The sequence below is a fragment of the Pocillopora damicornis genome, chromosome 7 (assembly GCF_964200805.1).
Source record: "Pocillopora damicornis chromosome 7, jaPocDami1.2, whole genome shotgun sequence".
Lineage (NCBI taxonomy): Eukaryota > Metazoa > Cnidaria > Anthozoa > Scleractinia > Pocilloporidae > Pocillopora > Pocillopora damicornis.
The window spans coordinates 6,532,978-6,557,202 of record NC_142676.1 but is presented as its reverse complement, the minus strand read 5'-3'; the positions used below and the strand labels follow the sequence as shown (position 1 = coordinate 6,557,202).

At 38.3% G+C, this 24,225-nt stretch overlaps 2 protein-coding genes across 6 annotated transcripts in view; both read left to right on the top strand.

Annotated features, from left to right (window-relative positions):
* Positions 1-23,135, top strand: part of LOC113664799 (protein kinase C delta type-like) — a 46,588-nt gene extending 23,453 nt beyond the window's left edge. For 2 of the 4 annotated variants that reach the window (XM_089212788.1, XM_089212785.1), the window contains 18 exons: positions 8,219-8,275; positions 8,793-8,858; positions 11,269-11,325; positions 11,841-11,906; positions 12,968-13,024; positions 13,305-13,361; positions 13,661-13,717; positions 14,832-14,963; positions 15,430-15,591; positions 16,139-16,236; positions 16,498-16,560; positions 17,137-17,266; positions 17,715-17,795; positions 18,205-18,312; positions 18,916-19,053; positions 19,161-19,220; positions 20,028-20,107; positions 20,624-20,666. In XM_089212788.1, the coding sequence (XP_089068914.1) occupies positions 14,859-14,963; positions 15,430-15,591; positions 16,139-16,236; positions 16,498-16,560; positions 17,137-17,266; positions 17,715-17,795; positions 18,205-18,312; positions 18,916-19,053; positions 19,161-19,220; positions 20,028-20,048 (966 nt within the window). In that variant the 5' untranslated portion in view covers positions 8,219-8,275; positions 8,793-8,858; positions 11,269-11,325; ... (3 more) ...; positions 13,661-13,717; positions 14,832-14,858 and the 3' untranslated portion in view covers positions 20,049-20,107; positions 20,624-20,666. Of the gene's footprint in view, positions 1-8,218; positions 8,276-8,792; positions 8,859-11,268; positions 11,326-11,840; positions 11,907-12,967; positions 13,025-13,304; positions 13,362-13,660; positions 13,718-14,831; positions 14,964-15,429; positions 15,592-16,138; positions 16,237-16,497; positions 16,561-17,136; positions 17,267-17,714; positions 17,796-18,204; positions 18,313-18,915; positions 19,054-19,160; positions 19,221-20,027; positions 20,108-20,623; positions 20,667-20,843; positions 20,951-22,654 lie in introns of those variants that run through there. The other 2 variants (XM_089212786.1, XM_089212787.1) reach the window with 2 other exon arrangements.
* LOC149042276 (putative serine/threonine-protein kinase DDB_G0267514) lies at positions 61-6,329 on the top strand. Of its 2 annotated transcripts, XR_016188549.1 has the most exons (4): positions 61-946; positions 1,932-4,087; positions 5,609-5,650; positions 5,959-6,004. XR_016188549.1 is itself a non-coding variant. In XM_089212792.1 (2 exons), the coding sequence occupies exons 1-2, from the start codon at positions 848-850 to the stop codon at positions 2,616-2,618; spliced, it is 786 nt and encodes a 261-aa protein (XP_089068918.1). In that variant the 5' UTR covers positions 61-847; the 3' UTR covers positions 2,619-6,329. The 2 variants fall into 2 exon arrangements, 1 of the variants encoding a protein (XP_089068918.1); XM_089212792.1 differs by having other exon boundaries at positions 1,932-6,329.
* Positions 23,136-24,225: the final 1,090 nt, after the last annotated feature.

Genomic DNA, 24,225 nt, shown 5'->3' with positions numbered 1-24,225 from the left:
AAAAAAAAAAAATCCGTATGGGCTCTTGAAGGCTCTTTCGGTTTTCCCTGCTTTTAATAAAGGACTCTTACAGAGATTTTATAGGTAGCCTTGTGGTTTCAGTTCCAAATGTCAACGTTTGCAAGCGACTTTTTACTTCCTTGGGTTTCATATTCACTGCCTTAAGTCAAAAGTAAAAAAGGCATAATTTAGAGAGAATCGTGGAGTCCACATAAACTTTTTCATTCGGCTTTACGACATGAAACGATAAACTGCCCAACAATTATTATAGCAGAAATTTATGTTTTACTCCTACCAAATTATAGAAGAAAAAGTCTGTGTCCAATCAATTTTAAAGCATCTCAATTTCTTCAGGAAAAAAGAAACTCCTAAACTCTACACAGCAAGAGAACAACAAAAGCATTTATGATCAAATATATTTCTATAATTTGGATTTAAAGTTACTTTGCATTGCGTAAATGTTATGAAAAGAGTAATTACATGGGTCGGCAACTAAATGTCCTTGAAATCAAGTTTGACGTCGTCACTAATGAGTACAAATGGCGCCCAATACTTCTCCTCCTTGAAGGTTTCAGAATCTCTCATACACTTCACGGCCTGATTGAGAGCTTCACTTGCCTTCTTGCCCCCTAACAAGGGCATTGCAGAAGAAACTCACGAACTCCAGGGTTCCCTTGTCACCTATCGTCTACAAGGCCACGACAGATCTAGCGCCAGCACCCAAGAATGTTCGGGCGATGCCGACCACACCCTCGGCAATGACCTCCCCACGTGCACTGTGACAACAGATTAGAACAGCAATCACCCGAGCTGGGAAGTTGATCTTCACAAGGTTGCACCTGATATAATGTTTCATGACGTAGATCCTGACTTATTGTTGTCGCACGAAGGCGTTAGGTATAAGGACGCCGACTCGAGTATCCTGGGAAGTGGAGGCTTTGGAAAGGTATCTGTTTCTCCATTACATTGTACCGGTCTTTTTATCACTGGTGTGAAATTTGCGTGTTAATGCAATTTATTATGGTTTCGGTAGAAAGAAACTTTATTTGCAACAATGAAACAAGTTTAAAATTTAGAATCGAACTTATGTGGATGGGGGTAAATTTATTATCTTCTGTCTTTTTTGCGAATTTATCGTGATAAGGGCGAACAGGAAAGTAACAAATCCTCTGCTACGAACTTTCCTTTTTCCCATGAAACTAGGCGTCCGTTCTAAGACCTCGAGCTATTTTTTCACCACTCATTCTCGGTTTGCTTTTATTTTGTTTTGTCTTTTTGCCGTTAGCTCCGCCCTGGCTCGCTTATAGCAGGCTCGTTGTTAATTTCCTCGCAGTTAAGGATTTTTTCACAGTATGAGACGGCCTTGATGAATTTTTCCATAGGGTTAGGGTTAGGCGACTACGAATGGTGTAACAGGCGTCTGCACCTGAAAGAGAGGCTAAAAGGCCCCTTTATTGTATGGCAAGGTAGTCCTGAGCTGAATCCAAGCTTCCTGATCAGCTCTTACTTGGTCGGGATTTTGCCATACGGACCGTTTCCACGGAAACGGTCATAAGCCATGTCTTTTTCGTCGCGAAAGCTGGGAAATTTAAAGTAAATAAGTTTGGCCCGAGTGCCATATAGTAAGCTACTTATTTACCTCACTTGCTCGAGCTGCACTGGGGAATATTGGTCTTGGGTCAGTTTCGCACGGACCTCGTGCCAATATTCCTTAGTGCGACCTTCGCACTCGGTCAGTAAGAAGTCATTCCTCTATGGGTTTCTGGAAGCATGCCTAACAGACGGCAGTAGACCGCCATCAACCGGCCTTTAGTAAGATCCCCAGGTAAGGATATACCTTCAAGCTCTCTCAGCAAGTATCGCAAGAAAAACTCAAACAGGAAATGTAAAACAAAGGCCAAAATTGTTGATATAGTCTTCTTATCTCTCAGGTCGTTCGCGGGGAATACCGAGGACAGGCAATCGCCATCAAGTTCTACATTAAAAGTGATGAATCCGAACCCTTCAGGCATTACCGCGAGGTGCGCAAGGAACTGAATGCGCTGCTTCGTGTACGACAGCATCCTTTCCTTACCAACATCATCAGTGTGTCTTTATGCTCCTTGTGCCTTGTGCTGGAACTAGCAGAGCGCGGGGCTCTCACCGAGATCTTATTCAGCCCAAAGTTGCTTGATCGCATTGTCCTCTTTCGGAATGCATATCAAGTTGCAGACGCACTGAGATTCCTTCATGGGATAGATGTCATCTATAGAGACTTAAAACCAGAAAACGTCCTTTTTTGGTCCTTGGAGGAACACGCTGATCTTCACGTCAAGCTCATTGATTTTTGCACGGCGAACTTCGCGACTTCGACTGGGTTGATCTCATGCGCTGGATCTCCCAGTAACCATGCACCTGAGATGTTGGGATCAGCAAATAAAGAGGAATACACCTTTCAAGTAGACGTATATTCGTATGCGATCCTCTTTTACCGAATTATCACCCGCTTAATTCCGTTCATCGGATACGATTTAGATGCAAAAATCAACGCGGCTGTAATTGCTGGAGAGCGTCCGCAGTGGAAACACGTTCCGGTAGCGACTTTCGGCTTTCCGACGCTTACCGAGATTATGCTTTGACGCTGGTCGGGTAGGCCGACCAAGAGACCGACGACCGCTAAAATAACCGAGCAAGTCTGTCATCCCACGTTCCAGTGTTCGATAGCCAAGCAGCTTATCCCCTCAGTCTGTGCGTCATGCTTGTCTCGTGCAAGATTCCCTTGATCTGTGGTTAGCTTGTGATGACCACACGGGCAACCGAATTTTTGTCTACGATGGTCGCACACTCAGCATGAAGTTTTCTTTCTCAATTGAAACCTATCAAGAGCAGTGTCTCTTGTTTCAGATCCAGTACATGCATATTATGGCACCTTTTGTTTTAATCGCTGCCCGTGGAGAGTTTGCCTTGGTCAACGCTTACTACACTTGGAGTGAGTCGCGTTACAAGTACGTGGCATCCATGAGATTCGACCAACCAGTTAGCTGCGTCGCATCAAACGATGAGTACGTGTATCCTGGACTTCACGATGGAAATGTGCATTGTATCTTGGAAACAGATATGAAGAAGATCTTCAGGAAACGTGCTTTTCACAGCTTCAATGTTGGACGCCACCGAATTCTGGTACTCACAGCAGCACAGGATAAGCTGTCCACGAGCCGATTCATTTACAGATAATTAACGAAACCAGGCGAAATGGAGGCTTTCGACATCGACGCCGTATGATACGGTGGCCCTGAGGGACTGGAGAACAACCCACAAACGCAAATCTCCTTTCTAAAGGTTTCTCGTGACGAAAAAAGCGTTTTGTCCGCGTGCAGGTCCGTACTCAGCAAATGGAATTCAGAAAACAGGCAGAACCACTTCAGCGTTGACTACGAAGTTGTTCTTAGGAGTTTCGCTGCGGAATCCGAGTCACACAAAGATCACGATGACGCAGTTGCGTGTATTACCTGCGTGGAGCCCACGAGTGACTCTATTTGGGTGGGCATTGCGAGTGGCCACATAATGATATTTGATTCGGAAACAGGACATCTACTCACTTGGTTTCATCCTTTTGATGAAACACGTAGTCTGACCCTTATCAATTCCCCTGGTCCCAGCGGCACTGAGCAAGGATACGTCATAAGTACCAGGAAAGGATTAAGACAGGACGGATTAGGCCCGGTATGCGAACTTTCGGCGGAACGGGTGACAGAAATCCCGAGGGAAGATACAAATCGTAAAGTGAGTGAACCGGAATGAAAGACTCACAGAAGAAATTCAACAGGAAGAAAACTCAGGACTCCTACTCCGTCCATAGAGGAGCAAGAAAACGATGCCGTAGATGCAAACCCTACTTTGCGGCCGAAATGTTCCGTGATGATGTGGGAACTGTTGTCCAAGAATGGCTTCGCAAGAGTAGAAGCCAAAAGCGGCAGAGGACGCTTTTCATGCAGCCATAGTACCAAAGAAAAAAGTAGTGATCAGCCCTTGCAGAACGGCGATGAAAATAATCAACAGTGAAAGTTACAGAGAGTTCATTGTCATGGTCTCATGCTTTGAAGATCAGGTAAAAATGCCCTGAAGAGACTGGCAAGCATATGACGGGTGTCGGGGCAAGCGCGCTAGCTCGACCATTTAAACCAGAGTGGTTTCTGATTCTTATTTCCATTCATTGCGTGGAATAAAATAATAAAGAACTGCTGGCTTGGCCAGTTTTCTTTAAATACAATCTTTCCAACCTTGTTCTCAGGGTCTGTCTTCTTTTCATCAGCTGAGGTAGAAGAGAGAGAGACAGGTCAGAAGTGGGAAGAATAAAAAGCATAGAAACGTCTCATCTGTTTTGGTGTAAAGAAAATTCAATTGAGGTGCCTTGATGTGTACAATGTGGGCCAAATTCTATGTAATAGGAGGTCTTGGCTTTTTCTCCTTCTCCCGGCTTCCTAACCGACCCTTTTCCCTCCTTCCTCTTTCTTTTTCTACTTTCCCCTTTATTTGGTTACAGTAAAAGTCTAATATGCATTAAAATCTCTGTATGACCACTTTAAAGCAAGCAACGCCTCACAGACCTCTTTGCACTGGAGACACCTCAGACACGAGTGCAACTTTGAAACTGTTGAATTATGCAATTCTTATTAATAGCCTGTTATTAGAGTATTTTGTATATGGTTGGGTAAACAGAGTAATACAGAAGATCGACAGCCAGCATTTCACTTCCTTACACTAAATAAGACCATAAAGCGTTAATCTCGTACTCGTGATTATTCATCTCAAAGACTTTCGAGGCTCTTTTTCCGACCCCGCGTAACCTTTGTCGTGGAAACTTTCATACAAGTTAACTATCTTTACTCGAATTGTGTTTCCTGACAAGTCAAAGCGAAAAATTATTTGGCCCGAAACACTGAAAGACTCTGGGACTTTATTGTATTGTTGTTGTGATGGGAGGGCAGGGAGCTTAACAGTTTATTCCTCTTCAGTTTTCGCTAGTTAAGGGTCGTTTAGGTATATTTCCCAACTACAGTGCTTTGTATCTCAAAAAAAAATTATGATGAAACGGTTTCTTCACGGCCATTGGCGTCTTCGCAGAACAGGAGTTAAAATCAAATGTTTTGAGGGATCATAAATCTTCTTTTTGAGATGAACCTATAAAACAATTAAATATTTACCGTTGAAACCGAGAATATTCTTTGTATTTCCAATGCCCTATCAACAAAATTGTACCAAAAGCCGAAATTTCACAAAAAGAAGGCATAGAATTTTGTAATCGATGAATATCGTGATCGGGAAAGAGGTAACTATTGAGAATATTTGATCAAAAATTCCACTCAAAACTAGTTTTTGTATTTCTAGGAGTTCACTGGAATATTCCATGGTTATAAGTCAGTAGACACACATTTAACTGGGGAGGTTCTCGTGTTAACATTACTTTAAATGTAATTCTTCATGAATTTCTGTTTCTAGCGCGCGCTTAAAAGAAAAGGTTGCTATTATGACGCAATCTGATCATAAATCAGACTTGGGAAAATATTACAAAGGCCAAGATGGTTTTTGTAACGTCTTGGATAAGTTTTTTTACATTCGCATGTTTCAGGGACTATTTTTGGCAGAGGTCAGAAACTGAATGCAAAGAAAGGTAGGTCTTTAATCATTCAGTCCAATTTCGATAAAAGTTTTAAGTTTGTAAATAAACAACCAAAAACTTTTACAGACCGATTGCGCGGCTTGCTTTATCAAACTATTAAATCGCTTCACCAGCTACTCGACATTAATGTGAATGTCCAAGAGTTTAAGTTTAAATTATGTGTTTGAGGCAGGCTCAAGGTATTTAACATCTTTGCACTAAATAAATAGAAAGAACAAGGCTTTATTTTTGCAAAACTTGTGTTGCAACCAAGTATTATTGGTAGCCGTCATTGTTGCGCTAACATTTCTTTTTTTCAGTTTTGAAGAGGAAGCCCGTAAGAAAGATGAAGAAAAGCAAAGACAGGTATTTTGATTTCTTTGTGATGTTGTGTCAACGTAGCAGATTGCTTATTATTATTATTTTTCTTTTTTTAAAGCTTCCGATAAGGAAGGATTACATGCTAACAACTGAATTGCGTAGAGCGGGCCCGGCATAATTATAGAAAACTCCAAACCCCAACAAAACAAAATTTCAAAGTTTCATCAGAACTGTTTATTTGGGCCATATTCAATTTCAGAGGTACTAATGCAAAATTATTTTCTTTAATTGTATTTTTCAAAGAAGAAAATAAACTATGAAAATAGTCAAGAGAAGATAAGAATCACACCATGATGGGAAAAAAAAACAAATCGAATGGGAAAAAAAAAACAAATCGAGCAAGTCTTTAGTTTACTTTTTTTTCAGTTGTCAAGGTTTCGACAACACCCATTATAAAAAGGAGAGGACATTTCTTAAAGTAAAACATATAATAAATAACAAGTACATGATTCCGTCTCTATCCTGACAAATTAGAGCTGCAACGTTAATTCAACGGGTTCGAAGCCTATATGGTTGACTTTGCGGCTCTAATTTTTCACACTCTTCGAAAATCTAATCAATCTTCGTCCAAAATACCACAAATGAAAAAACTTTGAATAACAAAACCTTTGTTTCACTCACCCACCGAAGCGGCGCAGCAGTGTTTTGAAAAGCTGCTAACTTGTCAACTAGTGTCATATGCTTTAAACATTTTTAAATGGAATATCTTTCTTGAGGAAATTAAGATGTAGTTTACTTGTAACTTTCTAAATTTTACTTTGTAGAAAGCGGAAAGTAGCGGATTGATATAAAGGCAGCCATTAGGGGGAATGATTTTCCGTCTCTGTCTTTTCTTTGAGGGCCGGGCTATTGGAGAATATTTTCATGTTTGAAATTCCATTATAGCATTGCAGCATGCAAAACAAAAATTTATATTCACAGAAAACTTTTAAACTAAACTGAGCAAGCAGCGTAATATATTGATTAATTGCTTCAGATTTCTCAACTTAATTTCTTCTAAGTGAAATAAAGCTATCAGGAATTGTCTATTTGCACGAGTTGTCACACATCTTGTTACACCCCCCGTCAGTCGGGTTTTTAAATCGGCTGTTTGGACGCACTCAAGTTACCGAAACTTTGTGAAAAGTTTGCCGTCAGAAGGAGGTGGGCGTTGTGAGGTGGATGTTCCTCTTGAGACGAGGGCATTGTTGGAATGTGGCGTTATGGATATTTTAGATGCTGATATTGACTATTGATATCATAAGGTTTGTTCTCTTTGCAGAATGAATGCGCGTCCATAATTCAATGGGCCTGGCGTCGACTAAAATTAAAGAGACTTGAATTTCAGGTAATTTGATATAGTAATGACAGTATTAACACAGTTATACATGGTAAATTCAATCATTTAATTTTATGAAGCGATTTCAGTTGTATAAAATGGTGGGATTATTTTAAAATAAAAAGGGAAGGGGGGTTCCAAAGGTTAACATTTAAAAATATTTATTTTTAAGATGTTTACAATGAGTTCGCCTTGAAGGAAATCCAAATCGAGAGTGGAATATTTCACTCCATGCACACTAGGCTTCAACTTTCCAACTCTTCAAACGTGCTTATGGTGACATCTTATTACAATCACAATGAAAATAAATAGATTAGAAAAAACTAAACAAAACAAACAAACAAACAAACAAACAGTGATGCTTGTGAAAAACATCCTAACCGAGACTGAACCAGCAATGTGTCATTGTGAGGGGGTGACTGTTGTAAGAAAGAGGCGGTTCATGGGTAGGTGTCCTGTGTAGAGAGGTGGTCATTTCTAGGATGGCAGCCGGTGTACGGAGGTGACCATTATAGGCGGATGACTGCAAAAGAGACTTTTCGTAGAAAGTAGATCTCTATTATGTACTTCAACATAGCGTGACTACTTTAAGATGTTGATATTTTATTCTGACATTATCAAAATTGTTGTTTACTTTGCAGAATTAATGTGCCGTTAAGATTCAAAAGGCGTCTCGTCTTTAAATCTTAACTGCAAGTTTCATTAATTTTAAAACTTTCTCGGCGATTTTAATTGTAATCTGATCCAACAAGTTGAGATTCTTTCTAAAAGGCATTATTTGCTCCCTTTCGACTCCATGGCCTTATCAGGGAAATGGATTCACAATTATAATCAGTATATAATTACTTATCAGTTTGTAATTACTGCTTTTCTCCTGACAGATTGAGGCTGTCAAATTAATACAGAGAGCTTGGAGAAAGCATCGAAGAGCGAGGAGGGTAATAATTTTTAGCCATAATATTCTGTATTTTTCATATTTTATCTGTAGTCCGTGTTCAACTTCTACATTTTTAATCCTCCACATAGACCAAAAAAATTGACTGTAAGGGGAGAGAACTTTTTGGCTTTGAAAAGACATATTGTTACAGCCCCGTCAGTCGGGTTTTTGAGTCGGCTGTTTGGACGCACTCAAGTTACCGAAACGTTGTGAAAAGGTTGCCGTCATAAGGAGGTGGGCGTTGTGAGGTGGTTATTGGTCTTGAGACGAGGGCATTGTTGGAATATGGCGTTTGTTAAAAGTTAATCGTTGTTGAGAAAGTTCCCGTTGTAGGGAGAAGACCATTTTCAAAACGTTGGCCGCAGCGGTTCCACTGGAAAAAGTAGACCTTTGATATCAACATCAACAGAATATGAAGTTTTTAAGATGATGACACTGGAAGTTTATGCGATGATCATGGATGTTTTAGATGCTCATATTAACTGTTGATATCATAATAATTGTTGTTTACTTTGCAGAATGAAAGCGCGTCCATAATTCAAAGGGGTTGGCGTCGACTAAAATTAAAAAGACTTGAATTTCAGGTAATTTGATATAGTAATGACAGTATGATCACAGTTATACATGGTAAATTCAATCATTTAATTTTATGGAGCGATTTCAGTTGTATAAAATGGTGGGATTATTTTAAAATAAAAGGGGAAGGGGTTCCAAAGGTTAACATTAAAATTTTTCTTTCAAGTAGTTTACAATGAATTCGCTTTTTTAAAGGAAATCCAAACCGAGAGTGAGATATTTCACTCCATGTACACTGGGCTTCAAAATTCCAACTCTTTAAACGTGCTTATAGTGACTTGTTATTACAATCACAATGAAAATAAATAGATTAGAAAAAACTAAATAAAACAAACAAACAAACAGTGATGCTTGTGAAAAACATCCTAATCGAGACTGAACCAGCAAGGTATAGAAGTTAAATCATATTTAATAGCGTCCCTTAATTAAGTATTGTAGACATTTCATCCACTATTTAGTGATGTAAAGCCGACAGGGTTCTCAGTAACAAATATTTTTCTAAATTGGGCCTTGACGAAAGGTGAGTTTCGTTGCAGTTGGGACGCGCTTTAGTTGCTGTGTCATTGTGAGGGGGTGGCTGTTGTAAGGAAGAGGCGGCTGGGAAGGTGTCCTGTGTAGAGGGGTGGCCCTTCAGAGGAGGTGCTCATTTCTAGGAAGGCAGCTAGTGTACAGAGGTGACCGTTATAGGCGGTTGATTGCAGAAGAGACTTTTCGTAGAAAGTAGACCTCTATTATCTACTTGAACATGGCGTGACGACTTTAGGATGCTGATATTTTATACCGACATCATCAAAATTGTTGTTTACTTTGCAGAATAAATGTGCCGTTAAGATTCAAAAGGCGTCACGTCTTTTTCATCTTCATTGAACTTTTATTCTGCAAATTCGTTGCCATTAATTGAGAAGATTAAAATGAGAAGAGCTCAAACTCAAGGTACTAGAAGATAGTAATGGCGGTTGGTGCAGAGTTAGATGGCAAGTTTCATCATTCAACTTTCTTAGCCATTTTAGTTGTTATCTGATCCAACGAGATAAGATTCTTCCTAAAAGGCATTATTTGCTCCTTTTTGACTTCATGGCTTCATCAGGGAAATGGATTCACAATTATCATCAGTATATAATTACTTATCAGTTTGTAATTACTGCTTTTCTCCTGACAGATTGAGGCTGTCAAATTAATACAGAGAGCTTGGAGAAAGCATCGAAAAGCGAGGAGGGTAATAATTTTTAGCCATAATATTCTGTATTTTTTCATCCTTTATCTGTAGTCCATGTTCAACTTGTACATTTTTAATCCTCCACATAGACCAAAAAAATTGACTCCAAGGAGAGAGAATTTTGTTGTCTTTGAAAACACATCTTGTTACACCCCCGTCAGTCGGGTTTTTGAGTCGGCTGTTTGGACGCACTCAAGTTACAGAAACGTCGTGAAAAGGTTGCCGTCATAAGGGGGTAGGCGTTGTGAAGTGGATGTTGCTCTTGAGACGAAGGCATTGTTGGAATATGGCGTTTGTTAAAAGTTAATCGTTGTTGAGAAAGTTCCCCTTGTAGGGAGATGACCATTTTCAAAACGTTGGCCGCAGCGGTTCTACAAAAAAAATAGACCTTTGACATCTACATAAACAGAATATGAAGTCTTATGATGTTGAAAGTGGAAATTTGATGCGATAATCATAGATATTTTAGATGCTCATGTTAACTGTTGATATCATAATATTTGTTTTCTTTGCAGAATGAATGCGCGTCCATAATTCAACGGGGTTGGCGTCGACTAAAATTAAAAAGACTTGGATTTCAGGTAATTTGATATAGTAATAACAGCATGATCAAAATAAATAGATTAGAAAAAACTGAACAAAACAAACAAACAAACAAACAAACAGTGATGCTTGCGAAAAATTTCCTAATCGAGACTGAACCAGCAAGGTACAGAAGTTAAATCATATTTCATAGCTGGGTTGGTCATCCCCTAATTAAGTATTGTAGAAATTTCATCAATTCTTTAGTGATGTCGAGCCGACAGGGTTCCCAGTAACAAATATTTTTCTAAATTGGGCCTTGGCGAAAGAAGAGTCTCGTTGCAGTTGGGAGACGCTTAAGTTGCTGTGTCATTGTAAGGGAGTGGCTGTTGTAAGAAAGAGGCGGTTCATGGGAAAGTGTTCTGTGTAGAGAGGTGGCCCTTCTCCAGGGTTGGTCATTTCTAGGAAGGTAGCCGGTGTACGGCTTAACTGCAAGTTTCATTATTTTTAAAACTTTCTCGGCGATTTTAATTGTAGTCTAATCCAACAAAATGAGATTCTCTCTAAAAGGCATTATTTGTTCCCTTTCGACTCCATAGCCTTATCAGGGAAATGGATTCACAATTATCATCAGTATATAATTACTTATCAGTATATAATTACGGCTTTTCTCTTGACAGAACAAGGCTGTCAAATTAATACAGAAAGCTTGGAGAAAGCATCGAAGAACGAGGAGGGTATTAATTTTTAGCCATAATATTCTGTATTTTTCATATTTTATCTGTAGTCCGTGTTCAACTTCTGCATTTTTAATCCTCCACATAGACCAAAAAAATTGACTCCAAGGAGAGAGAATTTTGTTGTCTTTGAAAACACATCTTGTTACACCGTCGTCAGTCGGGTTTTTGAATCAGCTGTCTGGACGCATTCAAGTTACCGAAACGTTGTGAAAAGGTTGCCGTCATAAGGGGGTGGGCGTTAGGAGGTGGATGTTGCCCTTGAGACGAGGGCATTGTTGGAATATGGCGTTTGTTAAAAGTTAATCGTTGTTGAGAAAGTTCTCGTTGTGAGGAGAAGACCATTTTCAAAACGTTGGCCGCAGCGGTTCTACAGAAAAAAATAGACCTTTGATATCTACATAAACAGAATATGAAGTCTTATGATGATGAAACTGGAAATTCGATGCGATAATCATAGATATTTTAGATGCTCATATTAACTGTTGATATCATAATGTTTGTTCTCTTTGCAGAATGAATGTGCGTTCATAATTCAACGGGCTTGGCGTCGACTAAAATTAAAAAGACTTGAATTTCAGGTAATTTGATATAGTAATAACAGCATGATCACAGTTATACATGGTAAATTCAATCATTTAATTTTATGGAGTGATTTCAGTTGTATAAAATGGTGGGATTATTTTAAAATAAAAAGGGAAGGGGGTTCCAAAAGTTAACATCAAAAATTTTCTTTCATGTGATTTACAATAAATTCGCTTTTTTAAAGGAAATCCAAATCGAGAGTGAGATATTTCACTCCATGCACACTGGGCTTCAATTTTACAACTCTTCAAACGTGCTTATGGTGACATCATCTCATTACAATTACAATGAAAATAAATAGATTAGAAAAAACAAAACAAAACAAACTAACAAACAAACAAACAGTGATGCTTGTGAAAAACATCCTAACCGTGACTGAACCAGCAAGGAACAGAAGTTAAATCATTTTTCATAGCGTCCCTTAATTAGGTATTGCAAAAATTTCACCCACTCTTTAGTGATATAAAGCTGACAGGGTTCTCAGCAACAAATATTTTTCTAAATTGGCCCTTGACGAAAGATGAGTCTCGTTGCAGTTGGGACGCGCTTTAGTTGTTGTGTCATTGTGAGGGGGTGGCTGTTGTAAGAAAGAGGCGGTTCATGGGTAGGTGTCCTGTGTAGAGAGGTGGCCCTTCTGAGGAGGTGGTCATTTCTAGGAAGGCAGCCGGTGTACGGAGGTGACCGTTGTAGGCGGATGACTGCAGAAGAGACTTTTCGTAGAAAGTAGACCTCTATTATGTAGTTCAACATGGCGTGACGACTTTAAGACGCTGATATTTTATGCTGACATTATCAAAATTGTTATTTACTTTGCAGAATAAATGTGCCGTTAAGATTCAAAAGGCGTCACGTCTTTTAAATCTTAACTGCAAGTTTCATTATTTTTAAGACTTTCTCGACGATTTTAGCTGTAATCCGATCCAATAAGATGAGATTCTTTCTAAAAGACATTATTTGTTCCCTTTCGACTCCATGGCCTTATCAGGGAAATGGATTCACAATTATCATCAGTATATAATTACTTATCAGTATATAAATAATGCTTTTCTCCTGACAGATTGAGGCCGTCAAATTAATTCAGAAAGCTTGGAGAAAGCATCGAAGAACGAGGAGGGTAATAATTTTTAGCCATAGTATTCTGTATTTTTCATATTTTATCTGTAGTCCGTGTTCAACTTCTACATTTTTAATCACAAAGACACAAAAAATTGACTGTAAGGGGAGAGAATTTTTTGTCTTTGAAAAAATTACTAGTGCTTATTTGTTCCAGAATGGACAAGAAAAAAAATAAATGATTTTATTACTAAAAAATGACAAACGTGAATTGAGATCATCCTGGATTATCTACACAATTAAACTTTATCACTATATAAGTACTGCTTTTCTCCTAACAGATCAAAGCAACCAAATTAACACAGCAAGCTTGGAGAGACTACCAAACTGGACGAAGGGTAATAATTTTTAGCCTCAGTGATCTAAAGTTTACTTATTTAATCTGTAGTCCGTTTTCAACTTTTACATTTTTAAACATCCCAAAGACCAAAAAATATTGACCGTAAAGGGAGTGAATTTTTTGTCTTTAAAAAAATTACAAGTGCTTATTTATTCCAGATTGAAGAAGAAAAAAAATGATTGATTTTGTTACTAATAAATAACAAACGTGAAAAAAACAATACAGTATTGAGATCATACTGGTTTATCTACACAATTAAACTTTATCAGTATATAATTACTTCTTTTCTCATGACAGCTCAAAGCGACCAAACTAATACCGAAAGCTTGGAGAGAGTACAGAACTAGACGAAGGGTAATAATTTTTAGCCTTAGTGATCTAAATTTTACTTATTTCATCTGTAGTCCGTGTTCAACTTCTGCATTTTTAAACATCCCAAAGACCAAAAAAAATTGACCGCAAGGGGGGTGAATTTTTTGTCTTTGGAAAAATCACGAGTGCTCGTTTATTCCAAATTGAACAAGCAATCATTTGATTATTTATAAATGAAAAGCGTGAAAAAATGTAATTTCTGACCTTTGAGTGACATGGGAACGTGCCATCAGAAATTAATATTCTGATGGTAAGTTGAAGAGGTTCGCTTGGCATCATGGAAGTTTCGGATTATTTAAGCGTTTTAATGGGAAAATGAAGTCATTGTTGGTCGGTCAGTATTATGTTTGACCACTTTTTTTTTTCCTTTTGTATTAATATGCTTTTCTTTTTCAAAGCCCTGTAAACTATTACGACATTCATTAACTTTTCTTTCTGATTAGCAGCGTAACCAGGTTAGTTTACCCTTTCCTCGGGGTATTGTGCTGCTGTTTGTCGTATCTGGCGTGGCACAGGTTCTTTTTGTAGAACCCTTGGTTTTCAGTGTACAAATGTTAAGATCATTTTATAATGCTTATACTACAAGACTGGCTGACTCATCCTAAATAAACTTTTCACATTAATTGAATAACTCGTCTGAGTGTAGTCAGAATATAGTAATTCAGACAACTTTTCATAATAATGCTTATGCAAAGCAAGTGACTATATTATACAATGCTACAGTTAGTTTTAAATTCAATATTTCAAACTTCAATCTTCTCCTCCCCCCTTAATTTATTATTTCGTAATCACGTGCGGCTCACGTGTGATATAATCTAACGAGATTTGAAGTTGGCATTGCCAGCTGACGCGGACACTTCCGTGTACTCTTTATTTTTGTCTCATTTTCTCAGACTATATAAAATAATTAAGCACCTTTCTAGCCATCTGATTGGCTGTGTTTCTGTAACATTTGATAAATTTATCAGTATTAAAGGCTAAGGGTTTAGCCATGAATGCAGAGCGTTCCCATGCAAAACTTAAGCCACCGGTATCACCATTCCTTGCAATGCACCAATGAAATCAATTAATTTTTTCCATTTTGCTCTGTGCAAAGATCCGTAGAAAAAGAAAAAGTCAGGAGATGTCCGATTATCCTACCAAAATGCGAAGAGTGGAAGATTTGGACAACGTTGATTTCCAGGACCTATTTGAAGTTAAGAAACTTGGGGAAGGAGGCTTTGGCGAGGTAGGAGATTCTGTTATATAAATAATATAAATATATAATTATATATATATATATATATATAATTATATATATATATATATAATATATATATATATATATATATATATATATATATATATTGTGGGAGGAAGAAGACAAATAAACTAAAAGTTCATCCTTACAGGCCTGTTTCGTGGTTGCCCACCCATCAGGGGATTTAGGAAAAATTAGAGACTTAAATTAGAGATAGTTATGACTTGTTTAGTCTCGAGGATTGATTATTTTCAAATTTGATCCATGGTTCAGTCTATCTTCAATTCTTATTAATTTCTTGGGGAAAGAGGGCTGCTGCAATGCGGAGTCGTTCGGCGTTTAGAAGACTGGGGAAAACCAAAACTAAAGATTGCGTCAATTAATGTCACCACAAATTGCTCAAAGTAATGTTAAGCAGATTCTTTAATGGTTGGCTATTCTATTCCTACTTCAGGTAGCGCAATTTTATTGCCGAAAAACCCATGGATATTACGCAGTAAAAACCTTTAAGGAGAATGAAGCAAACAAATCGATGGTGTTGAAAGAAACATTCATCCTCATCCACTTGGCCGGGAGTTCCAGGGTTACCCAGTTATGCCGGGCGTTTACCATCAAAGTATGTACCTAAGAAACGGCTTTTGAATACATACAGAAAGGTTGGCTACAGGAACAGATAAAACACGTCCATATTTAGGAATCTTTTACTAGCGTGACCATGGAACTTTGCACATCGTAGCAGTAGAGTGACCATGCCTTCAGGAGGCAACAATAAGCGTGCTGAGGAATTCATTGTTTTAAACTGAACGCAAGTTGAGCCTGCCACTATCTCAGTCAGTTTTTTTTTATTAACGAATAGTTAGTTATTGTCTACGATCCAATCTTGGGGTCCAAAGGATTTGGGAGGGGGGTCTACTTGATTTTAAGGGGGAAGGGAAGAGGGATTAGTCGTCGTTAACAGAGCATAAGGGAGGAGCTTGAGGAATTTGATTGTCAATGAAATTCCAATGAGGAAGAGTCACAAAGCCTTAGGGAGGGATTAAATGAATTTTAATGAACGATTCATTAAGTAATTAACGCCAGTTTGTTGAAAAAAGAAACAAAGTATTAATCAACACAGCCGTGATGCTGATGTCAATAAACTAAACAGAATGTTTTTGTTTCAGCTCACAAAAACAGCCTTAGCGCTTGAGTATTTGCCCGGTGGGGACTTTGCTGGAGTTCTGCGAGCCCAGGGAGGAAAACTGAGTGAGGAACGCGCCAGGTACGATTTAAATGAAAAGAAGTTTCAACGCCTTGTGAAGGAAAACAGCTGAGCATCCCGGAAGTGTTTAAAATTGTTATCCTAATCGTCACTCATGCTCATTAAATCTTTACCAACATGTAGGCTTTTTCTATGCCGCTGTCAACGCATTCAGTTTTAAGTTTGCAGACTTACAGTTGCTTATTTTCTTCTGACTAAGACCCAGGTTACAACTTAGAAAGTCAATTAAAAGTATTCATACGACAACGTCTGGTATTTTAGGTTTTACGCCGTCGATATCGGCCTGGGATTGAAATATTTGAATTCGAAAAAAGTCATCCACAGGTATGTTTGTGGCATAACGTACTCTGGAATGTCTCATTCTCAAGAAAGATTTGTTTTTTCCCCGGTGTCTTGGAACCCTTTATAAAACAACACAGACGATATTGATAACCATAACAGTAACGACAGAGAAAATGACAACAACAACGATAACAATAACACTGACGACAAGAATAACAGGAACTAGAGGGATTATGGGAATGATAAAGAGAAATATTTGAAACATAACGCAGCCAGTATACACCCATTTCTTTCCGATTGCTACAAGGATACAAAAAACATTTTCTCGTTCATTCCGGCTTAATTCCAATGTCGACTAACTTACCTTCCCTGTCTAACCAGCTTTCTTGATGCAAATTGGCTGAAACATAATGCACCACTAGCGGTCGAGAAAAATAAAAAAAGACTTGTTTTTTGAAATCGAGGAGCCACAATTGACATGAGCGGTATGGGATTGGAATCGAGAAAGAACGGGTAGAAGATTTTCCATTGTAACAGAAAAATTGATGCAAATATGTTTTGCCCTGTAATGTACACTAAAAATGAGTGAAAGAAGTTTTTGCCAACTTATTTCATCAGAGATCTAAAACCGGAAAATATTCTGGTAACCTCAAATGGCCACCTGAAGCTGTCAGACTTCGGTCTGAGCGAATTTGTCGGCTTTGCAGTCACTGGAGTATGTGGAACTTATCCATATATGGCGCCTGAGGTATAAGGCTTGTAGCAGATTACCCTGAAAAGTCTTTGTTCAAATCGCTACTGTTTTTTTCTCACTAATTATTTATCTTCTCTATGGGTTTTTAAGAAAGTTCTTCTTTCTTCTCCTCCTTCTCTGAGGGTAAAATGTATTCCTATAATCTTCCGCTATGGTCAATCTTAAATCAAGGCATTGTCAAACGAGACCCAACAATTTTCTCGACAATAAAGGGGTGGGTAACCTCTCTGCTTGTCACGAGAATCTGAAAAATTACGATAAAAAACATTTTTTATGCCTCTCCGCCCTCAGTTTCGGACAACAAATAAAGTAGAAAGACCCCCCTACTACACGATCCTGACCGCGCCCTTGTTAATACACTGATGTTTCAACCAAGCTCACGCAGTTGAATTTGTTAATACACTTTTTGCAATGCCAATAAACTCCACTTAATCTGTTACAGATGATCATGGGAGAGTCTTATACTTACTCTGTGGACTGGTGGTCCTTTGGCGTGACTTTATTCCTGATGCTGACCGGCAAGGTTTGTACAAATAATATTGCAACAACTCACACATTGCAAATATGTTTACATTTGTACACAACAACTCGCCCTTCGGAAGGACACAAATGCTTATGAATCAAACTTTTGACAATGAAGTAATCATTAATTGCCATTACCTTTCGTCCCGTGGGAATAGGACACCCGCCTATGGCAAACGTGGTAAGGGGAGACTCCACCCGAAAAGGGGATCTGTTTTAGTCTTCAGATATCCTAAAGGTCACAGAACAGATTCCATCAAAGGGACAATCAAAGAGTTTGGAAATATTTTACCACCGAGAGATTTGGAAGACAATTAAACTTCCACTCTGATATAAATCATCAGCCCATTTCAATAGTTTAGAAAGGCGTGGAGTGATTAATTAAATATTTTCATTTTTCTGCTTATCAGCTACCATTTTATGGTAAAGACAAGAGACAACTTTTCGAAAACATCGTATACACAACGCCTGATATCCCCAATTGGCTTGGGAGAGAGACCAGAGATTGCCTTTTCAAGGTCAGCCAACGAAATCCAAAGTTATACGATTTAAGTAAATAACTTTCTTCTAAGACAAGTGAGGATGTCCTCTTTTGTTTTAAATGATACCGATTTTCTCAAAACTATCATACATAACCTCTGACAATTGATCTCCTTCTGCCCCACTCCAAAATTAAGTTTGATTAAAAACATTGGCGTTTAACATGCACACGTGGCGCGAGGAATCATAGAATTGCTTCGGTAAATTTGACGCAAAAATCACCAAGATTCCGGTTCAAGAGGAAATACAAGAAATTTACAGATCAATATTTTCAAATTTTTCAAGCTGTAACTGACACCCTGAGGTGTGTACTCAACAAAATTTAAAGTAAACGTTATGAACGAACCAAAATTAATTGAATTCAAAATAAAAAATTAGATCATTGAGGTTTGCGGATCACAAACTTTTGCCATGAACTAGAAGGACCCAATGTAATTTGCACAACAAGTTTAAACAACTCTTTTTAAAGTATTTCTAAATTAATATTTTTGGCAAACACTGTAGAGGAAATAGTGCACTTCAATTTTTAAGTCAGGTATTTCAATTTTAACGAAACAAATCTTTTATTTTTGTATAAGCAGCTTCTCCAAAAATGCCCAGATGTGAGGCTTGGCGTTGACAATTTCCAATACCATCCGTTCTTCAGCTGTCTTCAGTCTTCAGAACCTCTCGCAATTGCATGTGGTCCATCCGCGGTAAATACGACAGCAGAGAATGAGGTATGCTGATATAAGTGTCAATAGATCCAAAGTCAGTCCATTTGACTGTAAGGGTTTCATGGCAGACAGTGCTTCCTGAAAATTGCATCTTCTCTACTTCTTTGTAGATTAACTACATCTCTGGATTTTCATCTTTACTGTCAGACGATGCAAATATCATCATTGCGGTAAGCGTAAAATTCTCTTATTAAAAGATAAAACAAAAATATATTCAAAGCCGGGCCCCTTTTTTTTACCTCTTTGGAAACGATAATTAGCCTTAATAATTTTTTCTCTGCTCAACTTGACTCAACTTGACGCCACAAGTGTTACAAAAAAAAACTTTTCGACAAAGCTTCAAAAGAAAAATTGATAAGGTAATAAGCACCAATGAAAATATCAAACGAAAACAAATGAGAACCAAAAGTAAAGTGATAAATTTTACGGGTCAGAAGCGCGGAAAAACAACGATGATCAAGTCACATGCAATAACTTTAAGTATTTTATTTGATTGGTTGAGAAAGTAGGGCAAGTTTCCTTGGCAACAAATAAATATCCAGTTTAAAGTGGCTATTGCCAATTTAAAGTCGCGATCGCCAGTTCCAAAAAATGTGTCTATAGCAAAGCTCTAAATAAGCATTGTATTGTTCGGTTGCGAAAGTGGCCACCTACTCTTTTCCCTGGCTTACACGCTCTGCCCACCGACGAACACCTAAAAACATAAAAACTAACAATGACAAGTCTCCTATTCACCATAAGACAATATGCAACAAATACAAACGAACCGAAACAAACATACGCCACGTTCTACAGAAATACCATACAACATGCGTACCAAAGTTCACAAAGAACTACAACGTTCGAGCTGTGGTTGGAATATTTGCTTTTGAGTTATTTCACACACTCAAAGTTCATCAACCCATCCAATAACTCATTTGTTTATCTCGTTATTAAATCAATACGTTTTTCGAATTTGTCTTTTTATCATGTTCTAGGATGACGCTCTTTCAAATTAATTACCACTGAGTTTGGGGGTTTTTCAAACCTATGTCAAAAAAGATGTGAACTTATCAATGTAAGTGAAAAGCAAGTGAATTTTCAGGCTTCTTCTTTCCAATTGCCTAAATTGGAAAATTTACTGCGATGATCACATTTCACTTTCATCTACAACCGCAGTACAAATATGAATTATTTCATATAAAAACTTCGAAACAAATGCATCTTCACTGGTTCTGTATGGATGCAAAAATAGTCTTATATCGTACATAAACCGACCTGTTTTCCAATGAGTAGCTCAAGTGTTTCACCTCTCACACCCTAACTGATTCAGTTTGTATATTTTCCACATCGTTCTCTATAAGTTTCCTATTTCACTGGCAAAGAAAATTTTTAATCAAAATCAACTGACTGAGTGCAGTTTGTTGTGAAATCACAAGCTTGATTTCAAAATTGAACGAGCGACGACTGATGAATGAATGAAATACGAATGAAATAATAATAATGTTCGTAACAAAAACTGCATTGATCATTGAAAGCTAACCGTAGCTTTAGGTTGTGGTAACTTATAGAAAGTTTTTTTTCTTCTTTTCAGATGTTCAATTGCACTTAATAAAAGATATTTTCGATCGAACTTATCAATGTGTCTCTTGTTTGTTTGTCACACCGATAACTATCCATTACGTGAGATCCTCCTTCTCCAATCAAAACTTATGGCAAATAACAACCGTCTTGAGAAACTTTAAAAACAGGGAGCCTCGGAACGTAGAGTAAAATCAAGTTGCTGCCAATAACAGGGACTTTTTCTTATACAGCGTATGGCAAGCTGCCGATCAGTTGAGGCAAGCAAATAGTGGGCAGGCGAAATTGGCGAAAGTATAACGACATCTTCACCCAAAAACAGCTACGCGTCTTGCTTGAGGTACTTGAGAACGAGGTGCCTGAGGTGCTTGAGAGTGAGTTGTGTGCCATGAATCAGCGGTTATTGCGCGTAATGGCTAACGTAAAATTAGACTTCTCTTCATTCGAGCGTTTCCTTGCGAGAATTCATAGACTAGAATATAAGTATTTGTCTCTGCGAGAATAGTTGGAAAATAAGATGGCTACTTGCCACCGACCCCGCGACATACACTGTGGTCCAACAAGAAGAAACGAGGAAATTAAATTCCACGAAAATCGAAAGCTTGTATTTGCCACCACGCAATTATTTTGCATTCGCAAAAGTGGATTTCAAAGAATTTCAAACGTTTTCTCAGACCCATTTACGGTCAGGTAAATGGGTCTGAGGGTTGATTTTAATAAATGAGGATAAACTTGTCAGTATTAATTTCGGACAATTTTACCCTTCACTCGAATCAACCCTAACCAATACAGGTTACGAGCAAATCAAACCAAAAAAAACCTGGAGCCTTAAACACTGAAATATTTTTTGTTTTGTTGTTGTTGTGATGGACAATTTTACTGTTTGGTCTATTTCAGGTTTCGCTGGTTAAAGGTACATTCAACTACAGTGCGTAGTATCTTCAACCTTTGCTTATAAAAATCTTTTTCACGACTATCGGTGTTTTGCCTCGCTAAAAGGATTTAGGATAAAATTCCTTGAGAGATCTGAGGTGTTCTTTTTGAGATGAGCCTATAAATCGGTTAAATATTTATCGTTGACAAGGACTATAATTCCTATTTCCAATTTTCGGTAATACATTCATGATTTCCGTCACGAATATAGAACAGGGTTCCACACCATCTTAAAAAAAATTAACACTTATTCCTTAATAGAATCGAGAGATTCGTGTAGTAGGTGTGGTAGGAGTAATTTGTAGTAATAGAGGAAGTTAGGTGTAGCAGGTGAGGTAGGTGCAGTTTTGTGTTGTAGGTTTAGTTTGATATTGTAGGTGTACTTTGTTGAAGAAATGTAAAATGGTTTCCTTGTTTACATAGCCTGATGTAAACACGCGGGAGGTTGGACCAAGTGTTTACATCAGGCTATGTAAACACGGAAACCATTTTACGTTTCTTTTATAAAATAACTAATGAAAGAGGAACGAACACCGTGTTTATATACGCTCGTGTAAAATGGTTTTATGGCCAACCAGAGCGCGCGTACTATTTGAATTATTTTATAAAGTAGTTTGGTGTAGAGCATGCAGTTTGATTTAGTAGGTGTAGTTGGGTATTAGTTGTTGTAAGTGATTTGGTGTAGTATGTGTAGAAGATTTAGTTTGGTGTAGTACGTGTAGTTTGGTGTAGCAGATGTAGTTTAGTGTTGTAGATGTAGTCTGGTGTAGTAGATATTGTTTGGTGGACTTCGGTGTAGTAGATTTAGTTTAGGGTAGTAGGTGAAGTTTTGTGAAGTTTGGTGTAATACGTGCAGGTTGATGTAGTTTCGTGTAGTTTCGTGCAATAGGTGTAGTAAGAGAAGACTACTGTGGTGGGTGTCGTAGATGTAGTTCGGTGTTACCTACTACAAGTAAGGAGAGTTTGGCCCAATCAATAAAGCGCACGGTATTGCCAAGTGTCTTTAAATGCGCCTTTACAAGCGTGCAAAACAAAGTCCTCCATCTCCAACGAGAAGAAACATCTGTCATCTGTTCTTGTTACTGATGGTTTTTCTTCCTCTTCCATGCAGAGTAACAAAAACCACGACACAAACCGCCATTACTGAACCCCCCACCGACCTCAGATCCATCGCAGTTCTGCCTTACGTCAAAGGCCTCTCTGAAAAACTTCGCTTCTGTTAACAGCAACTGTTTTCAAGTCAGCTTCGATCACACCTAGTACACCCGAAGGATAACGTCGACGCTGCTAAACAGGATGGCGTAGTCTACAGGATTTCCTGAGAGTGTGCAAAGGTTTACAACGACCAAACAGGTAGACCTATACAGGAGAGAATCAAGGAACACGACAGGGATATCCTACTCCCTAAGACGCTGGCCTTTGCCGTTTCAAAGCACAACCTTAAAACCGAACACGCCTGCTCTGTAAAGACTAAAGTTAATCGATCGTGATGCCCATTTCTATACACGCAGGGTAAAAGAGGCAATTCACGTCAGACTTCACCCTAACAACATTAACAGGGACAAGGGAATTGAGTCTCAGAAGCCAGAAGCCCGACCAAAAAACACAACAGCAGGAGGGCCGTGCGGCAGCTGACCATAGAGAGAAACTGATCCAAAAGTTGCACCAATCACAGCTATCGAATTTCATCCAAACTCGTTAACCCGACATGTTAACAGTATTACAAGCTTCTGGACTAACGATATTTTTCAGGGATCTTAAAACACCTAAAACTGAGTTAATTAAATGGCGCGTTTCCCTCCCTTTAATTTTTCGACGAAATTTACATTCAAAACACAAAACAAGAGTTTCAAATTTGTTTTACAATAACGTATCAAGAAATGAGCCATTGTTGTGGGTTAAATTCGACTTCACAAGTTCAAACAAAAGCCTTTTGTTGTTTGTTGCGCTGAGGAAATTGTGCCGAGACTCGACGAAGATGAATTTCAAATCGTCGCAAAATTGTCGGCGTGTCAAATTAGCGGCACTTGGGGAGAGGGGTTGGAAAAGTTGCTCATAAGCGTGCTGTTCACACAGGGGTACCCAAGGGAGAAAATGCCCTTCACTATGCTTGGTCTCTCAGTAGATTTTTTTTTATCAGCGAACCAGTTGATTATAAATTTATTAACACAATAAGGATGCTTTGTTGTTAACAACATTCACGAACTATACTCGGCAAGAGGACGAGAGGAAAAAAAGCAACAATTCACTATTGTTATTAACCCCAAACAAGATACCTGGAAATGCTGAATTCTTTATACTGTACTTTGGATCAGTTGATAATAGCGCGCAGCACAACGCCGCAAAACGATGAAGCTTTTATCGATGGTTTCACTTGGTCAAGAGGTGATAGTTTTAAAACTATCTAGTTTTAGTCGTAACGTAAAACAAAATAGAAGAAAGAATTGGCGTTTGGGAAAATACTTCTTAGGAATTAAGAATAACGCCGAGTTAAATCGCTGGACTAAAAAAATCAGTGATATTTGCGGGTTGTCGTTCTACTTTAGTCTTCCAGTGAAAACTCTGGCGGCATGCGCGGCATTTAACAAAGAGGTGATAGTTTTAAACTGCTCTGCCTTCCTTTTTGTCGACAATGGAACATCGCATAATTAACGTTACTATTGTTGCCGTATGATAATTTTA

Coding starts and splice junctions, on each gene's coding strand:
- LOC149042276 (XM_089212792.1), top strand. CDS start 848: ATGTTTCATGACGTAGATCCTGACTTATTGTTGTCGCACGAAGGCGTT. Junction 947..1,931: donor GAAGTGGAGGCTTTGGAAAG/GTATCTGTTTCT, acceptor CTTATCTCTCAG/GTCGTTCGCGGGGAATACCG.